The sequence below is a fragment of the Saccostrea echinata genome, unplaced genomic scaffold, assembly GCF_033153115.1.
Source record: "Saccostrea echinata isolate AGI-Se365-2 ecotype Australia unplaced genomic scaffold, CSIRO_AGI_Sech_v1 ptg000025l, whole genome shotgun sequence".
NCBI lineage: Eukaryota > Metazoa > Mollusca > Bivalvia > Ostreida > Ostreidae > Saccostrea > Saccostrea echinata.
The window spans coordinates 27,487,501-27,511,534 of NW_026889774.1; the positions used below are offsets into that span (position 1 = coordinate 27,487,501).

At 34.4% G+C, this 24,034-nt stretch overlaps 1 protein-coding gene across 1 annotated transcript; it reads right to left on the reverse strand.

Moving 5' to 3' along the window:
* Positions 1-8,219: 8,219 nt before the first annotated feature.
* Positions 8,220-11,414, reverse strand: LOC133192794 (sarcoplasmic calcium-binding protein-like). Its single transcript, XM_061328800.1, has 2 exons — positions 11,292-11,414; positions 8,220-8,990 (listed from the first exon to the last, which is right to left on the reverse strand). Exon 2 carries the CDS (start codon positions 8,983-8,985, stop codon positions 8,449-8,451), a length of 537 nt encoding a protein of 178 aa, XP_061184784.1. The 5' UTR covers positions 8,986-8,990; positions 11,292-11,414; the 3' UTR covers positions 8,220-8,448.
* Between the last annotated feature and the right edge of the window lie 12,620 nt (positions 11,415-24,034).

A 24,034-nucleotide genomic window follows, 5' to 3' on the forward strand; every position in this document is an offset into this window, starting at 1 on the left:
ATATATATATATATATATATATATGTTAGTTTAAGAGTTGTTGTAAAATGTGTTTTATAAATAAAAATTAATTTCATTACAACGTGTATTGGTAACGATCCTCTAATAAAACTAATGTCCAAATAACTGTATCTCACTTCCATTCTCAATGACCGTGTAGTGTAGAGCAGCGCCGCGAGAATTCCATCGGCATCGAAAGCAAGTATTTTGACTTGCCTATATAGCCGAGCGGTCTAGCGCGCTGTTCCTGTATTGCTAGGAGACAGATTCCGTAGGTCGAGAGTTCAACCCCGGGCTGGGGCGGAAGTGGGTATCCTTATAAAAGTGAATTTCTTTGTGCTTTATATATATATATATATATATATATATATATAATCTTCCAAGAACAGTAAGACCATGATTAGCGATATTAATATGCAAGCCTCCTCAGGTAGTGCAGATTCAAGTTTGTTCAAATCATTGACCCTTGGGGAAGTGTGGGGCCAGAATAGGGGATTAAAGTTCACATGGGAATAGTTTTCAAATCTTTTCAAGAACAGCAGGGCCATGATTAAGTGATATAAATATGCAAACATTCTACGGTAGTGCGGATTCAAGATTGTTCAAATCATGGCCCTTTAGGTAGGGTGGGGCCACAATATGGGGTACATTAAGATTTTTTTTCATGTGAATAAGTACTGAATTTTTCTATTTTGTAAAAATTGCCATTACATCTTTGAAAAATCTGCTTCTTTAATCATGAACATCTAAATCTAACAGGAAAATTCAGGCCCGTAGGAAGCAATTTCACTTTGAGGGGGCACTACCAACTTCCAAAATTACTTGACAAGCCAAAAAAAAAAAAGGTCATCAGACGTTATTATTGAGGGAGCAGAAGCTCTATGTTTTCTATAGTAATTTATATATCGCAAAAATTATTGGGGGGGGCACGGCCCCCCGTGCCCCCTCCCCCCCCCCCGGTTCCTACGGCCATGAAATTGTTCAAGTACTATGCTTCAAGTACTAGTATTGAAAATGTATGTTATTAACTGAGAACAGCCTTAAGTTAAAATTTCAAATTAGTAAATCTTTTGAAATAATTTTGAAAATGCAATAAAAATTCTAACACGAATTTGTGAAGAAATATTATACACACATGAACCCTTTCAAATATATTCATTGGTATTCAGAATCTAAATTATGACTTAAGTATATCCTCAGTTTATGTTCTTAGGGCCAGGTCTTCAAAAAGTCTGTTGGAATTCCTACGGGTACTAGTTGTACCCCTTTACTAGCCGACCGGTTCTTTAATCAATAACTCTTTAACGATCAATACTTTGTAATGCATTACTGAAGCAAAAATGTTTATCTCAACAATTTAAAATATTATGATATTTTTATCATATGTTACATAATTAGGGCAATAAGGGACCTTCCTTCCCTCTCATCGTTTAATATAAAATATATTGGTAAAATTTGGACTATTTAAAAAAAAAATTAAATTGCATCCATCTTTGGATATCTTTGCTAGCCAAGAGGTTTCGAACTACTCCGCTCCCCATAAATTATTGGGAGGGGAGTGGACCGAAAACCCTTGCTAGCAAAGATGATTTAAGACCCCAAGTTGTAATACCAGTCCTATTTGTAAACAAAAGACTTCCTCGACAAACTTCAACGATTGCGAGCACCAAGTTATTAGGCCCCTACCGGTGAAACCGAAGGGGACTATAATTTTCCTCTGAGTCTGTCCGTCCGTCAGTCTGTCTGTCTAGCTGTCTGTCTGTCCCTCTGTCTGTCAGTCAGTCTGTCCCACTTGGTTTTCCGCACTTTTTTCCTAAGCGCTTGCAGATATTGAGCTAATTTTTGGTATGTGAGTGTATCTTGATGAGTTACAGATCAAGTTTGCATTTCGTTCCGCTTCATTGATTTTTAACGGAATTACGACCTTTTCAATTTTTTAGGGTTTTCTGCGATTTTTTTCTAAACGCTTGCAGATATTGAGCTAATTTTTGGTGTGTGACTTAACTTTGATTACTTATAGATCAAATTTGCATTTCGTTCCGCTTCAATGATATTTAACGGAATTATGGCATTTTAAATTTTTAACGGGAACCAGATTACACTTGCCGGTAGGGGACTAGTATTGCTAATGCAATACTCTCAGAATGCTTGTTCTACTTGTCAATATTAAAATAATAATTTTTTCATCCGGAATATGGGGTCTTTCACGGAAAAACACAGGTATTCCGGATGTTTTTTTTTTTTTTGGGGGGGGGGTCTTTTTTTAAATTCATTTTTGTTTCATTTGTTCTCTTTTCATCAAGGATTTTAGGAATCAGAGAGTAATGAGATAATTTGTCCTAGTTTCTATACTAGCGTAGTTCTTGATTTGACAGATTTTTTTTCTCTTTCAAGAAAGCCTAGCAATATATCAATGCTAGAATTATCTCTCTTGGGTAAGGATCAACCCTCCTTAAGTTTCAACTTCTGTTTAAATTATTCACAATTATTTCGGTCCTCAGTCAATAAAAATGTGTATACATATACTGCTAGATAATTAAAAGTGGCTTATATACATGTACATGTATATATGTACCTAACGGTTGTATAAAAATGACAATCAACTCTATGTAAAAGTACATGTACCTGTGTAACAAAGGTAGTGGATATTTAATCTTTAAAAAAATCTATTTGTCTGCAGCGGAATCTGCTCACACTTGAGATTAACTTCCTTTTTTCTGATAAAAAAAAAACAACAAATAAAGCGAAGCAAAGTAAGAAGAAAGGTAGAGAAATTTGTTAACAAAGTACAGAGAGAGGTGGTATGTTTGTTGCGTGACTTACAATATTCACATAAAGTAATGCTTCATAAAAAGAATTTTACTCATTTTGACTTTTGTTTGAGGAACAATCATCAGTACTGACAACACAGAACTTTTACTCTGCAGTATCCTGGCTTGTCTGTATATCATACATGTATGGTGATATATGATATGATGATAGTTTATACGATTTTATTATATATATTGCATTCTAGAGGAAAGCATTTCCTTCTTTTTGTACTAAGGTCTTCAATGTCAATGAAGGAATTTTCGATTCGATCTTTATAATACTTGTTTGGTGACTTTCATTTTAAAATTACACCCTCGCTGCCTCCGTACCCCCCCCCCCTTCTCCCCACTAGAATTTCTGGCTCTTCACATACCTTTGCTTCTATGCTTACTGTAATTCTTACTTGCAGTTGTAGACAATTAAAAACTTTTTTTAAAATGTGGAATGTTAACTATAAATTTTATGTATATCAATCTTTTTATTTCTTCACATTTCATTTCAAGTTAATTTTTGCATCCTGTTATCCTATTAGTGGCAAATTTCCCCCTTAAGAGATATTGGTCAGTTTCTTTTCTTTTCTTTGATATTATGTCAAACATGAAAACACTAGTTTTTTTTGTTTCCTTATTAATTAGCTTTATACTTACCGTTCCTGAATTTAAGGAGGGATTCTTGTCTGGTTTCTGACTAGATGAAATATTCAAAGTATATTTGCTTATATGTTTTATATATTTAGATGTAAGAGATTTAAAAGGTCATATTTTTCCTTCCTCATCACAATTGTACAACTTTAAATAGAAATGGTAAACTGAGTTTGAAATCTAGCAGGGACTATATTTTTGGCGGAATGGCAGCGTATGAAAATATCTTCTTTTCTGCCTCTCAAAATAATTATAGAACAATGAATTTAGTTATAATTTTTACACAATCAAACACTTAAAGAAAATTTTTAAATGTAAGTTAAATTAATAATAAGGGACTAAAGTTTTAAAATATATCAAATAAATATGATTTTCCAAACAAACTACAATTATGTTAGCTTTTAAAAGCTTCCAATCTAAGTTCAGATATGAGCCAAAAATCCTTAAAAAGTGTTTTTTTTCTCTCTTAGTAAACGGTCAAAACTTTTTGTTTTTATATCATTTTGTATCTTTATGTGACAACTTTACCATATGTGAAAATAAGAAAAATTTAAATATAGGAAGCATATAAAAATAACTAAAATATCTTGAAATTTTAAGAAAAATAGAGAAAATTCGGATTAACCAATATCCATTTTAGTTAAATTATTTATGTCAATTTGATAATATCATCTTATAGACCCTATATGGTAATATCTCTTTATGCAAAAAGAAAAACATTTAATTTATTGAATTAGAAGTAGGCATCGCATGCTTGGCAACGTTAACAGTAATTTTTTTATTCTTAATGTCCAGGGAAAAGGTACTGACCTTGACCTGACCTTGCCTCTAATATAAAACAGTCAAATTTAATCTAACTGATACCATCACTTAGTGATATTGTCTTCTTGATTCTGTGAAAATTTCATTGATTTTTAAATATAAGAAAGAAGTGTTCTTATGAGAAGAATCCCTCCTTAATAAACGGTGTAACCTATGTACAGAAACACACTATTAATAATTTAATATCATATAATATTAGGAAAAATCTGGTACAAGTGCACATTAAGACTCTCATGAATCTAATTTTAATGCAGTGGGAAATTCAAGAATATAAGTAAATATCTTTTTCTTCGACAAAATGCTTCATTGGCACAAAATATATCACGCAGCTTTGGTATGCTGTCTCGATAAAGTGAGCTGTATTAATCAACATTTTATGACTACAAAATTTCTCTAATATTTATTTATTTATAAATCTATATAAATTTCTTGTTTCCCAAATATTGTCTTTCAAAGGATTATGTATAATTATGTGTATTTGTTTTATGTATGATGACATGATACAAAAAAAGAAAAAAAAAATGGCAAAGATGATTCGCTCTTGTAGATGTTTTCTTAAACGTATAACATTTATATATCCATCTATAGATATATAACTGGTCGATCAAATCATTAGTCAGAATATAAGCCTTTTTTTTAAAAAAAGATGCATGATTCATAGTTGTGATATAATTAATCATCCAATGTTTCTTGAAATTTTGTAAAACCTTGAAATATTTAGTCTGAAGTTATACAAAAAAGTTGTTGCTTAACGAACAGAGATGTTACAAAGTCGTACAGATGTTTCTCTTCAGTTCTAATTTTTTTAAAGCACTTTCTAGCGTTGAGCATTGGTTACTCACACAGCGAGGCTTCTCTAGAGATGAAGGGAATTAACCGTATGGCCCAATAAACTCCTCTTCTGAGAATTATATAGGAAAAAATCACATGCATATACCTTGCTTCTTTACAGAGTTTCACCTAGAGAAATAGTAAGAATGGTTTGTAAGGTCGGAGTGATTGAGTGTTTTAAATCGCACTCAAATAGAAAGCTCTCACCGTTATACATGTATATATACAGCCTAATGTCATTTGTTCTGTTGGTCAAGGCAGCGAGTAGATATCTTGGGTCCGGGACATAACAAAGTATATTAATTAAAAGTGTTAAATTCTTTTACATTTTTTCTTAGTTGTCTACATCTTCTGCTATTTGGCCATTTGGATTTTGTAAAGAACTGAGGTCGTAAGATGACAGTCATCTTCCCGCTCTTCATTTTTCTCTCATCGACGGTCGTCTCAGTGGATGAAGGAGCGTATCTGAATGTAGATTGTTAAATTGTTGTATCATGCATGGTAATAAGCATATACTCATTACAATTTAAAGAAAGGAATCGACCAAGGTTGTCTGGAATCTGGTTAAATTGTATACTATTTTATTTTCGGTTATGAATTACTTTGGGATATTACTATTCTTTATCTAGGCATTGTCATTGATCATCTAGGGCGATGTTCTCGAGAAAACTGGATATACGATTCTGAATTAAAAAAATATATAAGTAGCGATGTCCCCCTGCAACAATATTTATCTTACAAGTATGAAAATTATATAAGATAAGTATCAAATGCTATTTATAAGGATTCAAAACGTCGACCTTTTCCAGGCGTAATCTTGCCAAGTCAACGTGATAGACCGAGATATTCCAGAATGAAGCTATATAATTACTTTCAAAATGAAATTCCTAAAAGATTACTAAAAAAAAACTGACCTGAAAAACTAAAATTGAAAATAAGCTACATTTAAAATACGAATTTTATATCCCATACAAATAAAAAGTTAATTTGGATTAAAAGCCGTGCTGTACAGGGACATATGCATCCTATGGAAGTAACTCCGAGGATAGCATTATACCCGAGAACATTTTACAGCTCTCAAGAAATTGGTCGATTTTAATGCTGACAGACACCTCATGGTGAAAAAAACAGAGGCCCATGGGCCACAACGCTCACCTGATTATCTTTGGCCTTGCTGTTTTTCACCAGATTTCCCCCCTAAATTGTCAAAATCATGACCCCCGGGGGTAGGGCGGGGCCACAATAGGGAATCGAAGTTTTACATTGATATATATAGGAAAAATCTTTAAAAATCTTCTTCTCAAGAACCACTGGGCCAGAAATGCTGAAACTTATATGGAAGCATCCTGGGATAGCGTAGATTCTAAATTGTTAAAATCATGACCCCCGGGGGTAGGGCGAGGCCACAATAGGGAATTAAAGTCTTACATTGAAATATATAGGAAAAATCTTTAAAAATCTTCTTCTCAAGAACCACTAGGCCAGAAAAGCTGAAACTTATGCGGAAGCATCCTCGGGTAGTGTAGATTTTAAATTGTTAAAATCATGACCCCCGGGGGTAAGGCGGGGCCACAATAGTGAATCCAAGTTTTACATTGAAATATATAGGGAAGACCTTTAAAAATCTTCTTCTCAAGAACCACTGGGCCAGAAAAACTGAAACTTATGTGGAAGCATCCTCGGGTAGTGTTGATTCTAAATTGTTCAAACCATGACCCCCCGGGGTAAGGCGGGGCCACAATAGGTATTACAAGGGGGGAAATCTGGTAAAGATCAGCATGGCCAAAGTTACTCAGGTGAGCGATGTGGCCCATGGGCCTCTTGTTTGGTATTGCATAAAACTTCATAAAGCTAATTAATTTATTTTTGCTGTGGAAGAGGATGTGTGAGTACTTGGAAAGAACTGACTTTTATTTGTAGAGTGCATTTCCCTCACCTACTTCTTTTAAGAGCACATTAAATAGTACAGGGTCTGCTGGAGAATTAAAATAAATTAAACTTTGTTCCACTGCAAACCGATTTATGATTCACTGGTAAGCTGAGCAATACAGTGTAATATTAAAGACATATATCATGTCCATGATAATATATATATATATATATATATATATATATATATATATATATATATATATATATATATATATATATATATATATATATACTGCATATAGTTTTTAGCTCACCTGAGCTGAAAGCTCAAGTGATCTTTTCTGATCACCTGTTGTCCGTCGTCAGTCCGTCCGTCTGTAAACTTTTCACATTTTGAACTTCTTCCCAAGAACATCTGGGCCAATTTTAACCAAACTTTGTACAAAGTTTCCTTTGGTAAAGGGGGGTTACATTATGAAAATGAAGGGCCAACCCCCTTCCAAGGGGAGATAATCAAGAAAAGACAAAAATAGGGTGGGGTCATTAGAAAATCTTCTTCTCGAGAACCACTGAGCCAGAAAAAGCTGAAACTTACGTGGAAGCGTCCTGGGGTAGTGTAGATTCTAAATTGTTCAAATCATGGCCCCCGGGGGTAGGGCGGGGCCACAATAGGGAATCCAAGTTTTACATTGAAATATGTAGATAAAATCTTTAAATATCTTCTTCTCAACAACCACGGGACCAGAAAAGCTGAAACTTATGTGGAAGCATTCTGAAATCGTGTAGATTCTAAATTGTTCAAATCATGATTCCCGGGGGTAGGGCAGGGCCACAATAGGGAATCCAAGTTTTACATTGTAATATGTAGAAAATCTTTCAAAAATCTTCTTCTCAAGAATCACTGGGCCAGAAAAGCTGAAACTTGAGTGGAAGCATCCTGGGTAGTGTAGATTCTAAATTGTTCAAATCATGATCCCGGGGGTAGGGCGGGGCCACAATAGGGAATTCCTAATCTGGCATAGCTAGACTCTCTCTACGTGTATTGAAAAATGATTGAAGTCACATCGGTAACTATTGTCTCTCAGTCAAGAGGGTCGTGCTAGGTCTGTTTTGGCTCCGCCCACAAGGACATGGATTGGCCGGTATCAAAAGCAGATCTGCTTTTAGGATGACAAAAGTATAAATTCAAGTTTTAGGGACTAATAATGAACTTATATTTTACACAGTGAAAAATCAGCAGAGTTATGATGAAACATTTTATTTTGATTTTCATACATAACAGTTACAAATATACTAGTATACAAAGTATAAAAATTACAATAATATAAAGGAATTGACAAAGGCACATTAAATACAACAATTAATTAAAAAGTATATACTATAGTAACAACCTCGGCTAAATAACTACAAGACACTGATGACATGGCTACAAGCAGAGTCTCGTTCACTGCCCTATGATTACAATAATCTTTTAGTTTCCAAATGCCTCGTTGACCATATCCTGTTTGCTCGCGTCGTCATCTGCGATGAATTGGGCCCAGGCGTCCACTATGTGCTGTACATTTGGTTGACCCTTGGTGGCCTTGAACAGCTGGTAAGCTTTGCCCACTTGTGCCGAATCCTCTTGACCAAAAACTTTAAATCCAAAGGCGAACTCCTGTTCCTCGATAGGTCGCTCCTTGTTTTCAGCAACGAATGAAGCGATATCGTCAAAACATCTCACCATTTCTTGATAGAATGCCGCCTTGTCTTTTTGATACGATTCTCCTAAGGTGGCCTGGAATTCTTCGAGAGTCAAAGTTACACCTGGACCTTTGCGAAAGATGTAAGTATTCCACCATTTTGTGTTGTCAAATCCCCCATTGTCTTTCACTTTGTCGCCAAGCATTTTCTGTATTTCTTCAAACTTTTTCGCAGAAATATCCATGTCTTCCGTGGAGAGTTTATTGTCATGATTAGCATCTAGAGATTTGAACCATATCGCCCATTTTGATTTAAGGTAATCCATTTCTCCTGTAAGATATAAAACACAGATGATTATAGGACCAGGTAAGAACTATTTATATACTATCATTGCATAGGCGTCAGAAGCAAATTAAAAGTGGGGGGGGGGGTGCTAAACGAACAAAAAGGTAAGCCCCAATTTTCAATGCCTATATTATGTCTATCTTTGCAAAAAAAAAGGGGGGGGGGCTGGCTAAGCCCCACCCCCTCCGGTTCCGACGCCCATGGATTGTAAATATGGGTTATGAAACATTTAAACGTTCGGGTATTTTTTTTAATTCTGATGTATCTCTACTATCCTAAAGGATTCACCAGACGATTGGAAAGTGGAGGGGGGGAGGGGCAATTAAAAATATACATTCTGTAGATTTCAGGCTTGCCGAAAACCGTCATGAACAATATCTGAAAGACACTACATATAAAGTACATGTAATATATAAACAATAAAAGGGAGAGAAAATTGTGTTTAAATTCGTGGATTATGTGTCCAGGAAATAAGACGAATCGTAGTATTGTCCACTACCACCTCTAACACAAAATTTTGTCATATTTGTATCAAAATTGAAGATAATATAATAGTAAATGACCGAAATAAGTATACTCAGAATAAAACGGACTGTAACATAACGTCTATTCAGTATACCTAATAATTTTTTGCATACATATGTATTTTCTTTTCGTTTAAGGCAAAATTATGATGAATCTAAAAATCGTTAAAAACTCGGGTCTCATTGGCAGAAGGGGGGGGGGGGAGGGGAGTCTGGTGACCCAGACATTTCAAGAATGAAAACTACACCTATTCTAATCGGATTAATATAACTAAAGATTGGGTATAATTCAAAGCAATTAAGAATTTGACATCTTGCACGGAAAAGTGAGACTGCAAATTCATCTAGCTTGAATCTTGTTGGTCTCAGGTTGTTACCCTCTGGTTGTGAGCAACATTTTTGTTGAAAATTTGACGTTTCACAGTCCTAGCAATAAAAACAACGACCCAAAGAACAGTTAACGTTTTTTTTTTCAGTCGAGCTAGGTGAATTTAACTTTAACAAAACAATCATGTTTTTAATTTGACATTCCGCACCCTGTCGGCTAGGGTCATTAAAGACCTTTCTTTATGTACAAAGAACCTTTGTGTCTAAAGCATGTTTCTTCGTATGGCAAGAATTCTACACTCCTGAAAACTGTGACCTTGACCTTGCTCAACTGAACCGGTTTAGGGTCAGAACCTAGCCTCGCGTCATATGGAACTCCGCACCGTGACTTTGTACTTAAAGGTTAACCTCAGGTAATATATGTATGATACTGATTTAGAACATTAATTTGGTAATTATAAGTACATTAATTAATTGATACGTTATTCTCGTTCTTCTTCTACATTCTTCGCATACCAGCACGCTACCAGATGGCAAGTTAAGGTTAATCATACTGAAAAGCTAGCTTGTTTTATATACACATAATTATAACTAGGAGCCTATACAGATGTTTTCTTGTAAAATATTAAGAGATGCTGGCTCAGTTATTGGCAGAGAGCTCTTGTAAAATAATATGTAACCTATGAATGGCAGGAAAAATGCATGACCTGGCTGTTATAATGAAGTGAAAATCGTGCTATTAAAAAAATCTAGGTCGGTATGGTGTTATCTGTAAAATCTGGGGGATCAAATTCCCGTCCTCTAAAGGAATTTAATTTTTTATATAAAGTAAACAGGCTTGATTTTGTTTTGTTTTGTTGTTGTTTTTTTTTTTTTTTTGGGGGGGGGGGAGGGGTAAATAACTTCCCCCCACCTTTCGCACGCACATGCAAATAAACTTGACATGATTCCATAGCAATCACATAATCTATCTGATTGTTGATGTGCCTGATGAAGAGACTTAATGTAATTAATTCATAAAATATAATTGTCATATCATAATATTTGCAACCACGTTCTTTGACATTTAAATCAATAATTGAAAAGTCGTGCATTTATAGTGTTACGGAAAGAGGTATATATACATGTCCCTTTATTGAAATCTGTACGCCGCATACACGGCGCTACATGTACATGTGCCGTTCTTGACAAATTTTCCTTGTTAAAATATGCATTCTTAACTTCACACGCTGCCTTAAACTTATTCTCTTTAGAGATTCGCCTACATCCAGTGAATGCGCACTGTCCACTTCTCTAAAGAGAATACACTTAAATACAAAATGCCAATCTTTAATTAAAATATATATATATATATATATATATATATCAAATTACTAGCGGAATGCAGAAAATCTTTTCTCTATGCATGTTTTGACAATATACATAATAGACTTACCTCGATTGATATAGAAGCCTGATGCAGCACACAGTCGACTTGTCCACTGTAAAAATACCAATATCAGTATCCTAGGCACGGAATTGTTTTTATCTCTGATTCCAGTGGAAAATCCAGCACGCTACAAACTAATCTGTTGAGGTATCGTTTTCTCTTTGTACAAACTGCTGATCTTCGGTTCTCGTCATGTGTTTAAGTGTGAATAACGAGTGTTCTGTTCTCAGTGCAATCACAGCCTCTTGCGTACACTTGAATGCTACTTTTACATTTTAATAAATGTTTGATTGCATAATAAAACAGGATGGTTATCACATGCACTCATATTTATGTATGTGTACACGATACTATATGTAGTGGATAGTATATACCGACATCCATACCTTATATGCTTGAGTAAACATATTTGTCAGCATTAATAAACATATTTTCAGAATACGCTGATTAATTATACAAGGTGACAAAATGGGCAGATCGTAATTTAATTGCTCATCTTGCAATATACTCATTATAATTTGCCTTAAAATTTATCAATATTAGTAAGCGACAGTTCCGATTCATCTTCAAATGTTTATGAGAGATATAAAATCAAATAATCATAACGATGACGCGAAAACAAGATTGTAAATTTTAATTGCCTTGATGAAGCATTTTGGCGATATACAAATTTAACACTAAAACACAGATGTATGTCTCTTGACTTTAATAAACTGAACTGAATGAAATCTTGGTCTAATTAAATTACCCTAAATTATTTGAATTCCATCATTTGTCACGTCTTGATAATTAATACTTTTCTTCTTCCTTTTTGTTTTTTTAAACAAACACACGTGTTCTTTATTTTAGCAGGTACTTTCCCTTTCGAACCAATAACAAGAAAAATACGGTTTCCTGTTTCAACCGAAAGACATGCAGGGATAAAACCAGTTCCAAGAAAAACAATTAATCAGTACATATGTATACTTTATTGTACAAAACAGCGCATCTTTCCGTTACTAATTTTAAAATGGTTTAATACATGAAATGCAAAAACCAGCGTGTGGGTTTTTATATATCCATTCCCTCCCACAAAATAACACGGACAAAAAGTCCAACACGACTTTATATTAAAAATGCATAGTTTACTTAATATTCTCACTTCTAAAGTAACCATAATTCATTTTGCAACGATAAAATAGCAATGTATACGTCAAGGTACGGATGTACAAATGATTAGTCAACAGCAGCGAGCCACTGCGCTCATTTAGAATGGAACTACATTTTTGATAAAGGGTTACCGTTCATACCAGGCCCTTAGAACGAAGGGGGGGGGGGGCAGGGGGGCCCGCCCCCACTTTTGTCTGAGCATAATTTTTGCTATTGTAAATTTTCCTTTAGATGTTGGTCCCCCCCCCCCCCCCCCACACACACACTTTTTGGAAGTTGTAAGGTCGAGCACTGGCAAATTCCAGGATTTGGTAAGTAAATTCCCCCTTTTTTTGCTTGTCAGATTTTTTTGAAAAGTTGCCCCCTCCCCCCAATTTTGAAACCGTTGCTACGGGCCTGCGAACTTAAAAAAAATATTCATTCAGAAAATCTTAATGGATTGGGTCACAGGTAACCCTCTGCAGTTTTTTTAACCAGCTTTACATCTGACCTATATTTCCATAGTAATCTAGGCCACGGGCACCTGAAGCGTGGATTCCCCCCACCCCCAACTAACTAATAAAATATAAGGAGTCTTTATTTTTTGGGAAATATGTGATTTCTCCGTCAATTCTATCTGTATGTCATTCTGCGCAATTGGTTTGTACTTTTTTAAGGTTCAAAAATTGGCCATATACGGGTATAATAAAAATACACAAGGTACATGTAAGAAACAAATTAAATTATAAACAAACGGGGGTTCCCCGCATCGAGGCTGATATTCCAAGGTACTAACAGTGTTACCTATCATAATTTTGCAACCACTCTATCAGGGAGATATTCTCCTACTCGTTTCTTTAACCTAAACCCCATCTTTAGTGTATGCTGTAATCAGACGATTTATTAGACGGACACATAAATTTTTCTCTATTGACAGCCTTGGAGGTTTGATATGTTACGCGCTTTATCTGATTGGTCGACAGAATACAGTTTAAATCATTTAACCAATCAGATAAAGCGTAACCAATTGCACAGAACACAGGAGTTCGCATACCTATCAATTTTACCGAAATTTTCAGTAAATATAAAAGATACGTAATACCTATAATACGTATCTTTTATATTTACTGAAAATTTCGGTAAAATTGATAGGTATGCGAACTCCTGTGCACAGAATGACATACAGATAGAATTGACGGAGAAATCACATATTTTCTAGAAAATAAAGACTCCTTATTACATTTCAACAGTGAAATACTGTGATTTATTTATTGAATAAAAGTGATATTCTCTCACAGTGTGAAAGGATACCAAAATGATATTCTCTCACAGTGTTAAAGGATATCAAAGTAACTAAATAATAATTTCTGGCCTGTCATAAGATAGAGATAGTAACAAAACATCTTGATAGAGCTAAAACTGCAAATTTCTTTCAAAATACGTTGTTAAAGCCCATGCTATGTAATGTTTTCAATCTCACAACTGCTATGCTATGACGTTTCAACCGCTCAACTATGACGTCAAGCCTATGACACTGTGTTAAGAAAAGACAGAGGGCAAAGGGAAAATCAAAGAAAATGTAATAAACAGAAAATTCAATGTTTTGTAGATGAATATGGAATTTTTTTCACTCGTGAGACAGGATTTTTTGATATTTTCACTCGTGCTTCGCACTCGTGAAAATATCAAAAAATCCGATCCTGTCCCACTCGTGAAATAAAATTCCATATTCATCTACAACTTGAATATCCTCTATTTATATTTTATTAGTTATTGGGGGGGGGGGATCATAGCAACCCTCATTATTTTTAGATCGATTGATGAGTCAAGTGTCAAAGAAGTGACTGATATATTATAGTCCAAAAATTTACGACTTTCCAGTCCTCCGATGTTTCATTTCATACAATTACATGTATCGGTTACCTATGTCTATGTGTTAAATATTATAAAATATAAACGAATAAATTTATAAATATAAAATTAATGTTACAGAGAATAAATTGAATAGTGCCACCCACTATGCTTGATTTTTCTTTTACTATAGGTAGTGATCACGTAAAACGAAGAATAGTATATTACCGGCCCCTACATTGCGTTACTTTCCTTGTAATTTGTTTTTATAAACTCACTCATATGTACATGTACATCCTTGTTTAATACAGCTTAAGCTTAATTGAACCGTAATAAGTTTTTTTACGGTAATTTATAGACCCGTAGGAACCGGAAAGGGGGGGGGGGCTAATAGTTTTGCCAATATGTACTATTCATTTTAGGACACCTGTTGTGCCCTCAAACTTAATTTGCTTCATACTTTTTACAAGAGATATACATTATTCCCAAAATGCCTGTTTCTTCAAAACATATAAAGCACTGTCCTCTCGGCGGTGTGATAGTTAATTAAGAACAGGCAATTTAACCCACCTTTCGAATGTCAACTGGATTTGTTTGATAAAGTAGTTCTACCTGTATTGTTATATAGTTGTGAAATTTGAGGTTTTAATTGATACCATTAAAAGAGTACAAGCGTATCTTTCAATCTAAAAAGCAGTACCCCAAGTTAAATGGTTTATGGTGAAACCGGGCGGTTTCCTTTATACATGAATATATACTCCTGAGTTAAAAAAATACTGGGCAAAACTACTGTATGGAAAAGAAAAAAGTATTGCAGTATTTGTATTTACGTAAACAATTTGATATAGGTGAATTGGCAAACCCTTGGATTTCATTTGTACAAAATATTTTAGACAATTGTAGTTTATCAAATGTATGGTATGAGAAAACTTTTCATAATGTGAAATGGGGACTGCAACAGTCAAACAAAGGTTAAGTAAAAGATCTACCGGTATATATTCTAACTGGAATAGTGAAGTTTTGGAATCTTCAAAAAAGTGTAAATTACAGAACCAATTTTAAACATGAAAAATATTTGTCTCTGTTATGTGAAGTTTAGGAAAACTTGTAAAATTTAGAACAAAAACTCACCATCTCTTAGTTGAAACCGGCAGATGGATTTTTGTACTCAAAGAATGAACGACTTCGTAATATTTATATGATTAGTAAACAGATAGGAGATGAATATCACTTTATTTTATAATGTTATGCTTTAAAATATTTATGAAAAGAATTCTTGAATCCAGAAAGTTTGTTTTAATCCAAACACTATGAAGTTTTTGTGAAATTATGTGCTCAAAAGATGTCGCAATTAAAAAAACAACAACAACAACAAAACAAAACAAAAAAAACCAAAAAAAAAAACCAAAAAAAAAAAAAAAAAAAAAAAAAAAAACCAAAAAAACCCCCAAACAAACATACAAAAAACCCCCACCAAAACCCCAAGTCCATTTATTACCAAAATTTAATTCTTCCGTCTGTTCTGCCTCTAGGTATAGACTTGAACGACCTCTTACTTGGCCCCTGTACCTCTCTTACCGTTTACATGGTTTTTGGGTGACTAGACGGAACTGAACTGAACTGTCCTTTCTATACTGTCTATAGATCGTCATATGGGAACTTCAATAATTACACACCTGATTATTCTATAGCTAGGTAACCCCCGACAGCTAATTATATCATCGTTTCTAGTCTGTAACTTATACTATACCTACATTGTTATTAAATCACGCTGTCGTGACCGCACCACAACCTTTGACTCAATACCGGCTCCAGCTGCTCTCATATAGCTCCACTCATTAAGAAGTCTAGTCATCATCATTAATCAGACATTATTTTAACTCGGCATAAAGTAACCCTGTACTGCTTGAATATTCTCAAGCTTGTGTCCCTGTGTTTTAAACCCCGACATTTCAGTTGAAAACATTTATATCTGATTCTGCAACTTTTTGTCCCCCCCGCTTTCACTGAAAGTGGGGGATATTAATTTGGGTCTGTCTGTCCGTCCGTCTAGCTGTATTTCTGTCTGTCTGTAACGCTTTCGTTTCCGCGCGATATCTCGAGAACCCTTTGAGCTTTCGCAATGAAATTTTGCATAGCAACTCCCTATGGCCTAAAGAAGAAGAACCTTATTAGTTTTGAGGTCAAAAGGTCAAAGGTCAAGGTCATAAATTAATAAATTCTGTCTGTTTTAACACTTTCGTTTCCACGCGATGTCTGGAGAATCCTTTGAGCTTTTGCAATGAAATTTTACACAGCAACTCCCTGTGGCCTAAGGAAGACCTCTATTGATTTTGAGGTCAAAAGGTCAGAGTTCAAGGTTGTAAATTTATACATTCCGTCTGTGTGTAACACTTTCTTTTCCGGGCGATATCTCAAGAAGCTTTTGAGCTTTTGCAATGAAATTTTATTTCATAACTCCCTAGGGCCTCTCTCACCCCTTTAAAGTGTCCCGCCCCGTTTTTTAATTATTATTTACATGTATTGTATTAAAGGTCTCATGGCACTATTTTTAGCACAGGGGCATGTGGAGAGTTATTACGTATAATACAGGTTGTCGGCGGACATTATATTCTTATTACATCTATTAGAACTGTTTAGTAAAGGCTAAATTAGACACAATGTATTGATTAAAATTTTGACAATATCGAACCTAAATATATAAACATTATATGTGACCTACTGTTTGCATTTTATCTGCTATACAATCAAGTGCCTCGGTGGTCTAGGGTATGATGCTGGCTTAGCAAGCGAGAGACCCGGGTTCAATTCCACGACGAACCTTTTTCTTTTTTTATTATTATTAACTAAATGATAGTATTCAACATGTGAAATGAAAAAGTTATGACTTCTGGTGTGTACAAACTCATAAAATCATTATTACAGTGTGATTAATATTCTATATAAAAAGTATCTTCCATACACATTTTAAAGAATAAGCAATCAAATCTTTATAACCATATTGGCATTTTTTATTTGCTTCAATATACATGTATACATTTAATAATTCTACAAATCCGGGGGGGGGGGGTTCCGCCCCCCCCCCCAAATGCGCATGCTCTTCTTTTTTCCCTAAGCGGGGGCCACAAATTCTCTGAATTAGCTTGTTAACAATGGGAATTTGTTGTTCAGAAATCCGAATACCAGACAGTTTCCTTGTACTTTTTTTTTCTCTTAGCTTATCTTTAAGATAGGTGTAATTGAATTAAATTTATCTTCAATTCATTTAGAGATATAGATTTGATTATTTTCAGATTTGTACAAAAGTTCAATTTTTTAAAGATAGATACAAATATTTCAATATATGTTGGCGTTCCATTAGTTTAGGGATATCGAATTCATCGCGCGGCCGTCACAATATGAGTACGATATATATTTATTAGGACACACCACAATTAATTTTCTGAGGAAAAAATGACACTGTATAACATTTTTTTCCTCTGAATATTCAAGAATTATATCATCCGAGTTTGCAGGGTTTGCATAAGTTATTAATTCAGCAAAAAATGTAGAAGTTTCTTATAAATAGATACGATTTTGCTAAGTGACTCAGCTAGGTGATCAAACAATAAAATTCTGACGCTCTCTTGTTTCGGGATCTTCTCTACCTCATACAATGATTACCCCCCCCCCCCCATTCCACAAAAAGTGACATGTTGAACACTGAAAGTGAAAGTTACTAGTACACCCACTTAGAAATATTTCTCTGACGTGGATTTTATTCATTGCATTTAATTCTCAAATCTATGATAGGGTTCAATGGATAGTGAATTCACCCTACCATATTCCTGCAAACAAGGTGTAGTGGGATATATACGAACCCGTAGTACTTGGGGGGCCAAGAAGGGGGCTGCTCCCATTTTCTAAGAACAGTCTTTTGCTGTAGTTTTAATATGTAAATTTTGATTTGGATGCTGCTTGAGCCACGCCCCCCCCCCCCCCCCGTTCAACGGTCAAACATAGGCGAATTTGTCAAATTGTATCGAAAAGTTAGCCCCCCCCCCCCCCCCGAAATAGGATTTAAAATTTTAGAGTTTAGACAGTTTGTTTCCTTTTTTTGATTTTTTTTTTGTTATTTTGCTTGTGTTTTTCCAGATTTTTAGAGTTTGGCCTCCCCACTTTGAAGCCCTTGCTCAGTAACGGACCATGGGTATATGAATTTAAAGTTCCGACCGCAATCTCGATAAAGTAAGGGTCAAGAGCATTGTAAATTACATTTGTAGTGTCCTTTTGTCATAAATATTACAAAGGTGAAAGAAAATAAATCATGGATATTTAGATACCCCCCCCCCATTCTTAATTTTATCTTAAAATGGATTTGGGACATCATAAACAGTCTCAATATATCCAATGTCGGAATATAGATCTTGGACGGTACTATAGACATGATAACAAGGAGTCGCAGTCCATATGCTTGATTTCCAACATCGTGACCGATATATCCACAAAATGATCTCTGCTAAATTACACCTCATTTTACATCGATTGATGAATAATACATAAAGACTGCAGCCGACTTGATCGTTGTGGAATGAGTAATCATAAAGCCCCATGCACGGAAAAGTAAACTTGAAACTAATGCCTTATTATGAAGTTAGCTTAATTGGTTGTATTGATGTCAAAGCCAATGCAGTGTTCTTGGGTAACCTACTTTCGGGGACAATTTTGTCGATAAATATTTGGTTAAAAAATCATTGCAGCATCGTATCTCATCTGTCATAGTTTTTACGAGGTTCGTAATTTATCGGATAGAATTTTTATGCTGAAACAGCAATATTATGTTTGAATAATATTTCATTGACACAACATGAACAGGGAGAACAGCCATGCAAATCTTCAAATAATGTTTACAGACGAACGTATCGCATAGTACACAATATTTTTTTTTTAAACTGTACTAATGAATACAACCTTGAATTAAGGGGACTATAACACATTAACACATACTTTAATGTATTACATAGTCACTTTATGATGTGTCCTATATATTAGCATTTAAAGCCTCTAAGATGTAGGAAAAGTAATGTTTGTCATCTAAATAAAAGTCTGAATTACTTGCACTTGAAATTAATAGCGGAAGGCCCAGCACCTGACAAAAGAAGAAGTCATCGATGTGAAAAAAGGAAGAAACATTCATCATATAAGAACAAAAAGCAACACATAATAACGAACCAAAGTTGCTCCTAAAACATAGAGAGTGAAAAACGAATTTCAAGGTTCTAGTACAAATATAATTTATATCGAATTTGTAGCATATTACTCAAAGAGAAATTATTACAGTATAATGTTACGGAAGACAAGCCTCTGTATTTTTTTTTTTTTTAATTGAAAACAGCATACGAAATTATAAGAACCAGAGCACTGCAATTAATAAAAAATAAAGATAAAAAAAGATAAAACGAGTACAAAACAGCAAACAAGCCAACATCTGCATCCTGTGAAGCAGAGAAAGCACGGTAAATGTACAAAAAATAGAGTTAGGCCTATAGGGGGACGAGAGGTCTCTGTAGTCTTAATGACTCGGTACATCAAAGTCAGACATATCCACTTATCACTGAAGAGAGAGAGAAAGAGAACCACTGAACAAAGACAAAACAAGGAAGACAGTTTGAAAGAAGTGTAGAGAGTGTAAAATCCAGGAACAGAATGAGAAAACTACACAATATCTTAAGTAAACAAACATTCTGAGAGTATTGCATTAGCCATAAGTGTAATCTGGTTCAATATCTGCAAGCGTTTAGGATAAAAGAGCAGAAAAACCAAATGGGACAGACTGACAGACAGAGGGACAGCTAGACGACAGACAGACGGACGGACAGACCGGTAGGAGACTAATAATATAAACCAATTTCGAGATTATTTACTGAAAAAAAAAACATATGTAGATAAGGCTGTAACAGAAATTGATTATCTTTATCAAAGGAAAGATACAAAAAAAAAAGATAAAAAAGAGAGACACTTATAGTACATTTCGATGCAAAACTTTAATGAAAACTAAAAAAAATTCTTGCTCATCTAATTTGACAAACTAGTCTTTCTACTTTTAATGATTTGAAAAAAAAATCTTATCACAATATGTGAACCCCGCGCCCCCAGTCTTAGATTTCAATTCTAAACAGGGCATTAAGGATAACCAGCAACATACTTTTTAAAAAAAAAATCAAAACAAAACAAACCATAAACAGTTTTGTAGCAAATATTTAAACAGCTTTGGGTTTCAAAAATTCAACATGAACTCATATCATTGTATTAAAACTTTTTGATAAATGGTTCTAGCATTGACCTTTCTTGTAAAGTATTTTGTCTTGTTATATCTACATGCCAGTTTAAATTTATACATCGTATACAGAATAAGGCTCAATATGAAATAATGGTACATGTAATATTAAAATGTACTTTTGAATATTATGAGGATCCTATAACAATAACCTATGTTCTCACTGAACATATTTTATAAAAGTGGTCAACTTGTGTCCCACCCTTTACACGATCACATTAGAAAAATTAGGTGTCTTGATCTTCGTTGTCATTTTTATTGTGCATTTAGACTTCATTTGGATTTTTGTAACAAAAAAAGTTAAACAGGCCCATCCAGGAATTTTTTCCGGCGGGGGGGGGGGGGGGCACCCCGGTCAAAAAAAATCATACCCAAAAGTTTCTTGACAAGCAAAAAAAAAAAAAGGAAAAAAAAAACCAACAAACAAAAAAAAGAACAACAACAACAAAACAAAACAAAAATGTATTTCCCAAACGTGAAAAAAAAATATTTCGTGGTGGTGATGAGGGGGTCCACGTTTTCAAGGGGCGTCCAAAGTCATGTTTTTACTTCAGTATATACTTTTATAACTGCAAATTCCGGGGGGGGGGGGTGTTCCGGCCCCCTCTAGATCCGTGCATGCTAAAAGATATTATTCAGTATGCTGAATTCACTAAGACCCTTGTCATATATGTATTTAAATTGGTGGAAGCGTGACAATATGATCCTCAATAAAGGTCAGCTGTAAATCTACATATTAAATTCATACGAGCAATTTAATTAAAACTATTAATTCTAACTATGATATCAAGCTTAGAGAGAGAGAGAGAGAAAGAGAGAGATTATATAGCAAGTAGTGAATCTGTACGATTTGACTAGTAGTATCCCAATCATCTCTTTCAGTAAAACAACTTCCTTCAAAACCTATAATCTTGATTTTTACAAAGTGCTTAATTGCTAGTGATATATATTTGGTAGTCCGTAAAAGGCCAATAGCAGTCATTTTGTTGGACAAAAAAAAAGATAAAACAGGGGCCTATTTGTCATGCAAATTGATATTGGAATCGATAAGACTTAGCCTAACAGAATGTTAACGCTGGTGACTGGTAAAGCTTGGCCATGAGCCTCTATTTTTCTGAAAATTGCAAAGTTCCCTCGAGTCGCTGTTTTAGTCAACATTTCCATTTGTGTCTCTGTTCTCTCAGACATTAGCCTTCATGACTTCTGGAGACATTTAATTATTTATCAATGGCTGGCATGAGTCATGAACTTTACTGTCATTTGCAGTCCTGTTTTCGATGCCATTTGATTAATATCATCCGTAAAATTCTACTAGACCTAAGTGTTAATCTACGCAATGAAGAAAAGAAAAAAAAAAACAAAACAAAACGAAAACGAAAGCAAACAAACCAACAAATAAACAAATAGTAAAAAAAATTATAGATATACATGTATTCACAATTTTTTTTTTTTACATATTCGTGTGTAAAACTTTGATCCCCCATTGTGGCCCCCTTAATCCCCCCCCCCCCCGGGACATGATTTGAACAAACTTGAATTTACACTACCTGATGATGCTTCCATATCAATATGACTAAACATGGCTTTGCTGTTCTTGAGAAGAAGATTTTTCGAGTTTATTTTCCTTTATATTCCTATGTAAATGTTTAATCCCCCATTGTGGCCCCAACATACCCCCAGGGGCCATGATTTGAACAAACATGAATCTATATTCTCTGCGGATGCTTCCATATCAATTTGACTTAACATGGCTTTGCTCTTTTTAAAGATTTTCCCTAAATATTCCTATGTAAAACTTTGGTCCCAGATTGTGCCCCACCCTACCCCCGGGAGTCATCATTTGAATAAATTTCAATCTTCACTATGTAAAGAAAATAAACTATAAGTTTCAACTTTTTTGGCCCAGTGGTTCTTTAGAGAAAGATTTTAAAAACATGCCACCAAATTTCCACTATTTCTGAATTATCTCTCCCTGAATAAGGGTATGGCCCTTTCTTTGAACAAATTGAATCCCCTACACCCAAGGATGCTTTGTGGCAAGTTTGGTTAAAATTGGACCAGTCGTTCTTGTGAAGAAGTCGAAAATGTGACAAGTAAACAGACGGACGGACGGAAAGACAGCTAGACAGCCGGACAGTCGGACTATACAGAAAAATGTGACCAGAAAAGCTTACCTGAGCTTTCAGCTCAGGTGAGCTAAAAATTGGATCACGGAGAAAGTCAAAATTTAGCAATTTAAACGCAATATACTATAAGATGTATATACAAATACAGTAGAAAGTCTATAGTCTCTGTAAATAAATACAGAAGGTTATGTCTATAGTCTCTGTAGATAAATACAGTAGAATTTTATGTCTCTAGTGTCTTTAGATAAATACAGTAGAATGTTATGTCTATAGTCTCTATAAATACAGTAGAATATTATGTCTGTAGTCTCTGTAGATAAATACAGTAGAATGTTATGTTTATAATTTCTGTAGATAAATACAGTAGAATGTTATGTCTATAGTCTCTGTAGATAAATACAGTAGAATGTTATGTCTATAGTGTCTGTAGATAAATACAGTAGAATGTTATATCAATAGTGTCTCAAGATAAATACAATAGCACATGACAACGATAACTTCCTGTACTTTACATATCCTAATCGTTAAAAAAAAAAGCTGCCCATAAAAGTTAGATATTTCGGTTTGACCTACATCCTTTTTCACATTACCATAAAAGACCTTAATATGATGAATCACATCAATGTCTGACCAGACCAAGATTGAAGGTAGTAATTTGGTCACATCAATGTCTGACCAGACCAAGATTGAAGGTAGTAATTTGGTCACATCAATGTCTGACCAGACCAAGATTGAAGGTAGTAATTTGGTCACATCAATATTTTCATCTAATGGTGAGCACATGAATTACTATTTTTCAATTGATTTTTTATATATATATATGATTTTCTGTCATTATACATTCGCAACTATCGTAGAAGGAAATGTAAGTTTATATTAAAGCTTCGTTAGTGGCCAGCTTCATTAGTCATAAATTAATGTTAATGTCCAGTCATAAATTAATGTTACTGTCCAGTCATTACCGAGCTGTGATTGTAAAAAATTATCACTTGTCATAATAAGAACTCATATGACAATCAATGCATTGAGTTTCATTACTGAAATTTCGAGATTGTCTTGCAATTACTGATATATTTGGTCTTCGTTTGATTTTTATTTGAATCGGAATTCTTGTCCACTCCATTAAATTCCTGTCATCCAAGAATATGACAATGAACAATTTAAGACAAGTTTTATATTATGAACAATTAGCAGAGGGCTAATAGAGAACCATTTCCTCAAATTCTGAAGAAAAAAAAAAGAAAACAAGATTCAGTTACAGAGTATCAGATTTAATCATCAACTAATTTAAAATTACGCCATGACATAATCCAACAAGCAGACAGGAA

Coding starts and splice junctions, on each gene's coding strand:
- LOC133192794 (XM_061328800.1), bottom strand. CDS start 8,985: ATGGATTACCTTAAATCAAAATGGGCGATATGGTTCAAATCTCTAGAT.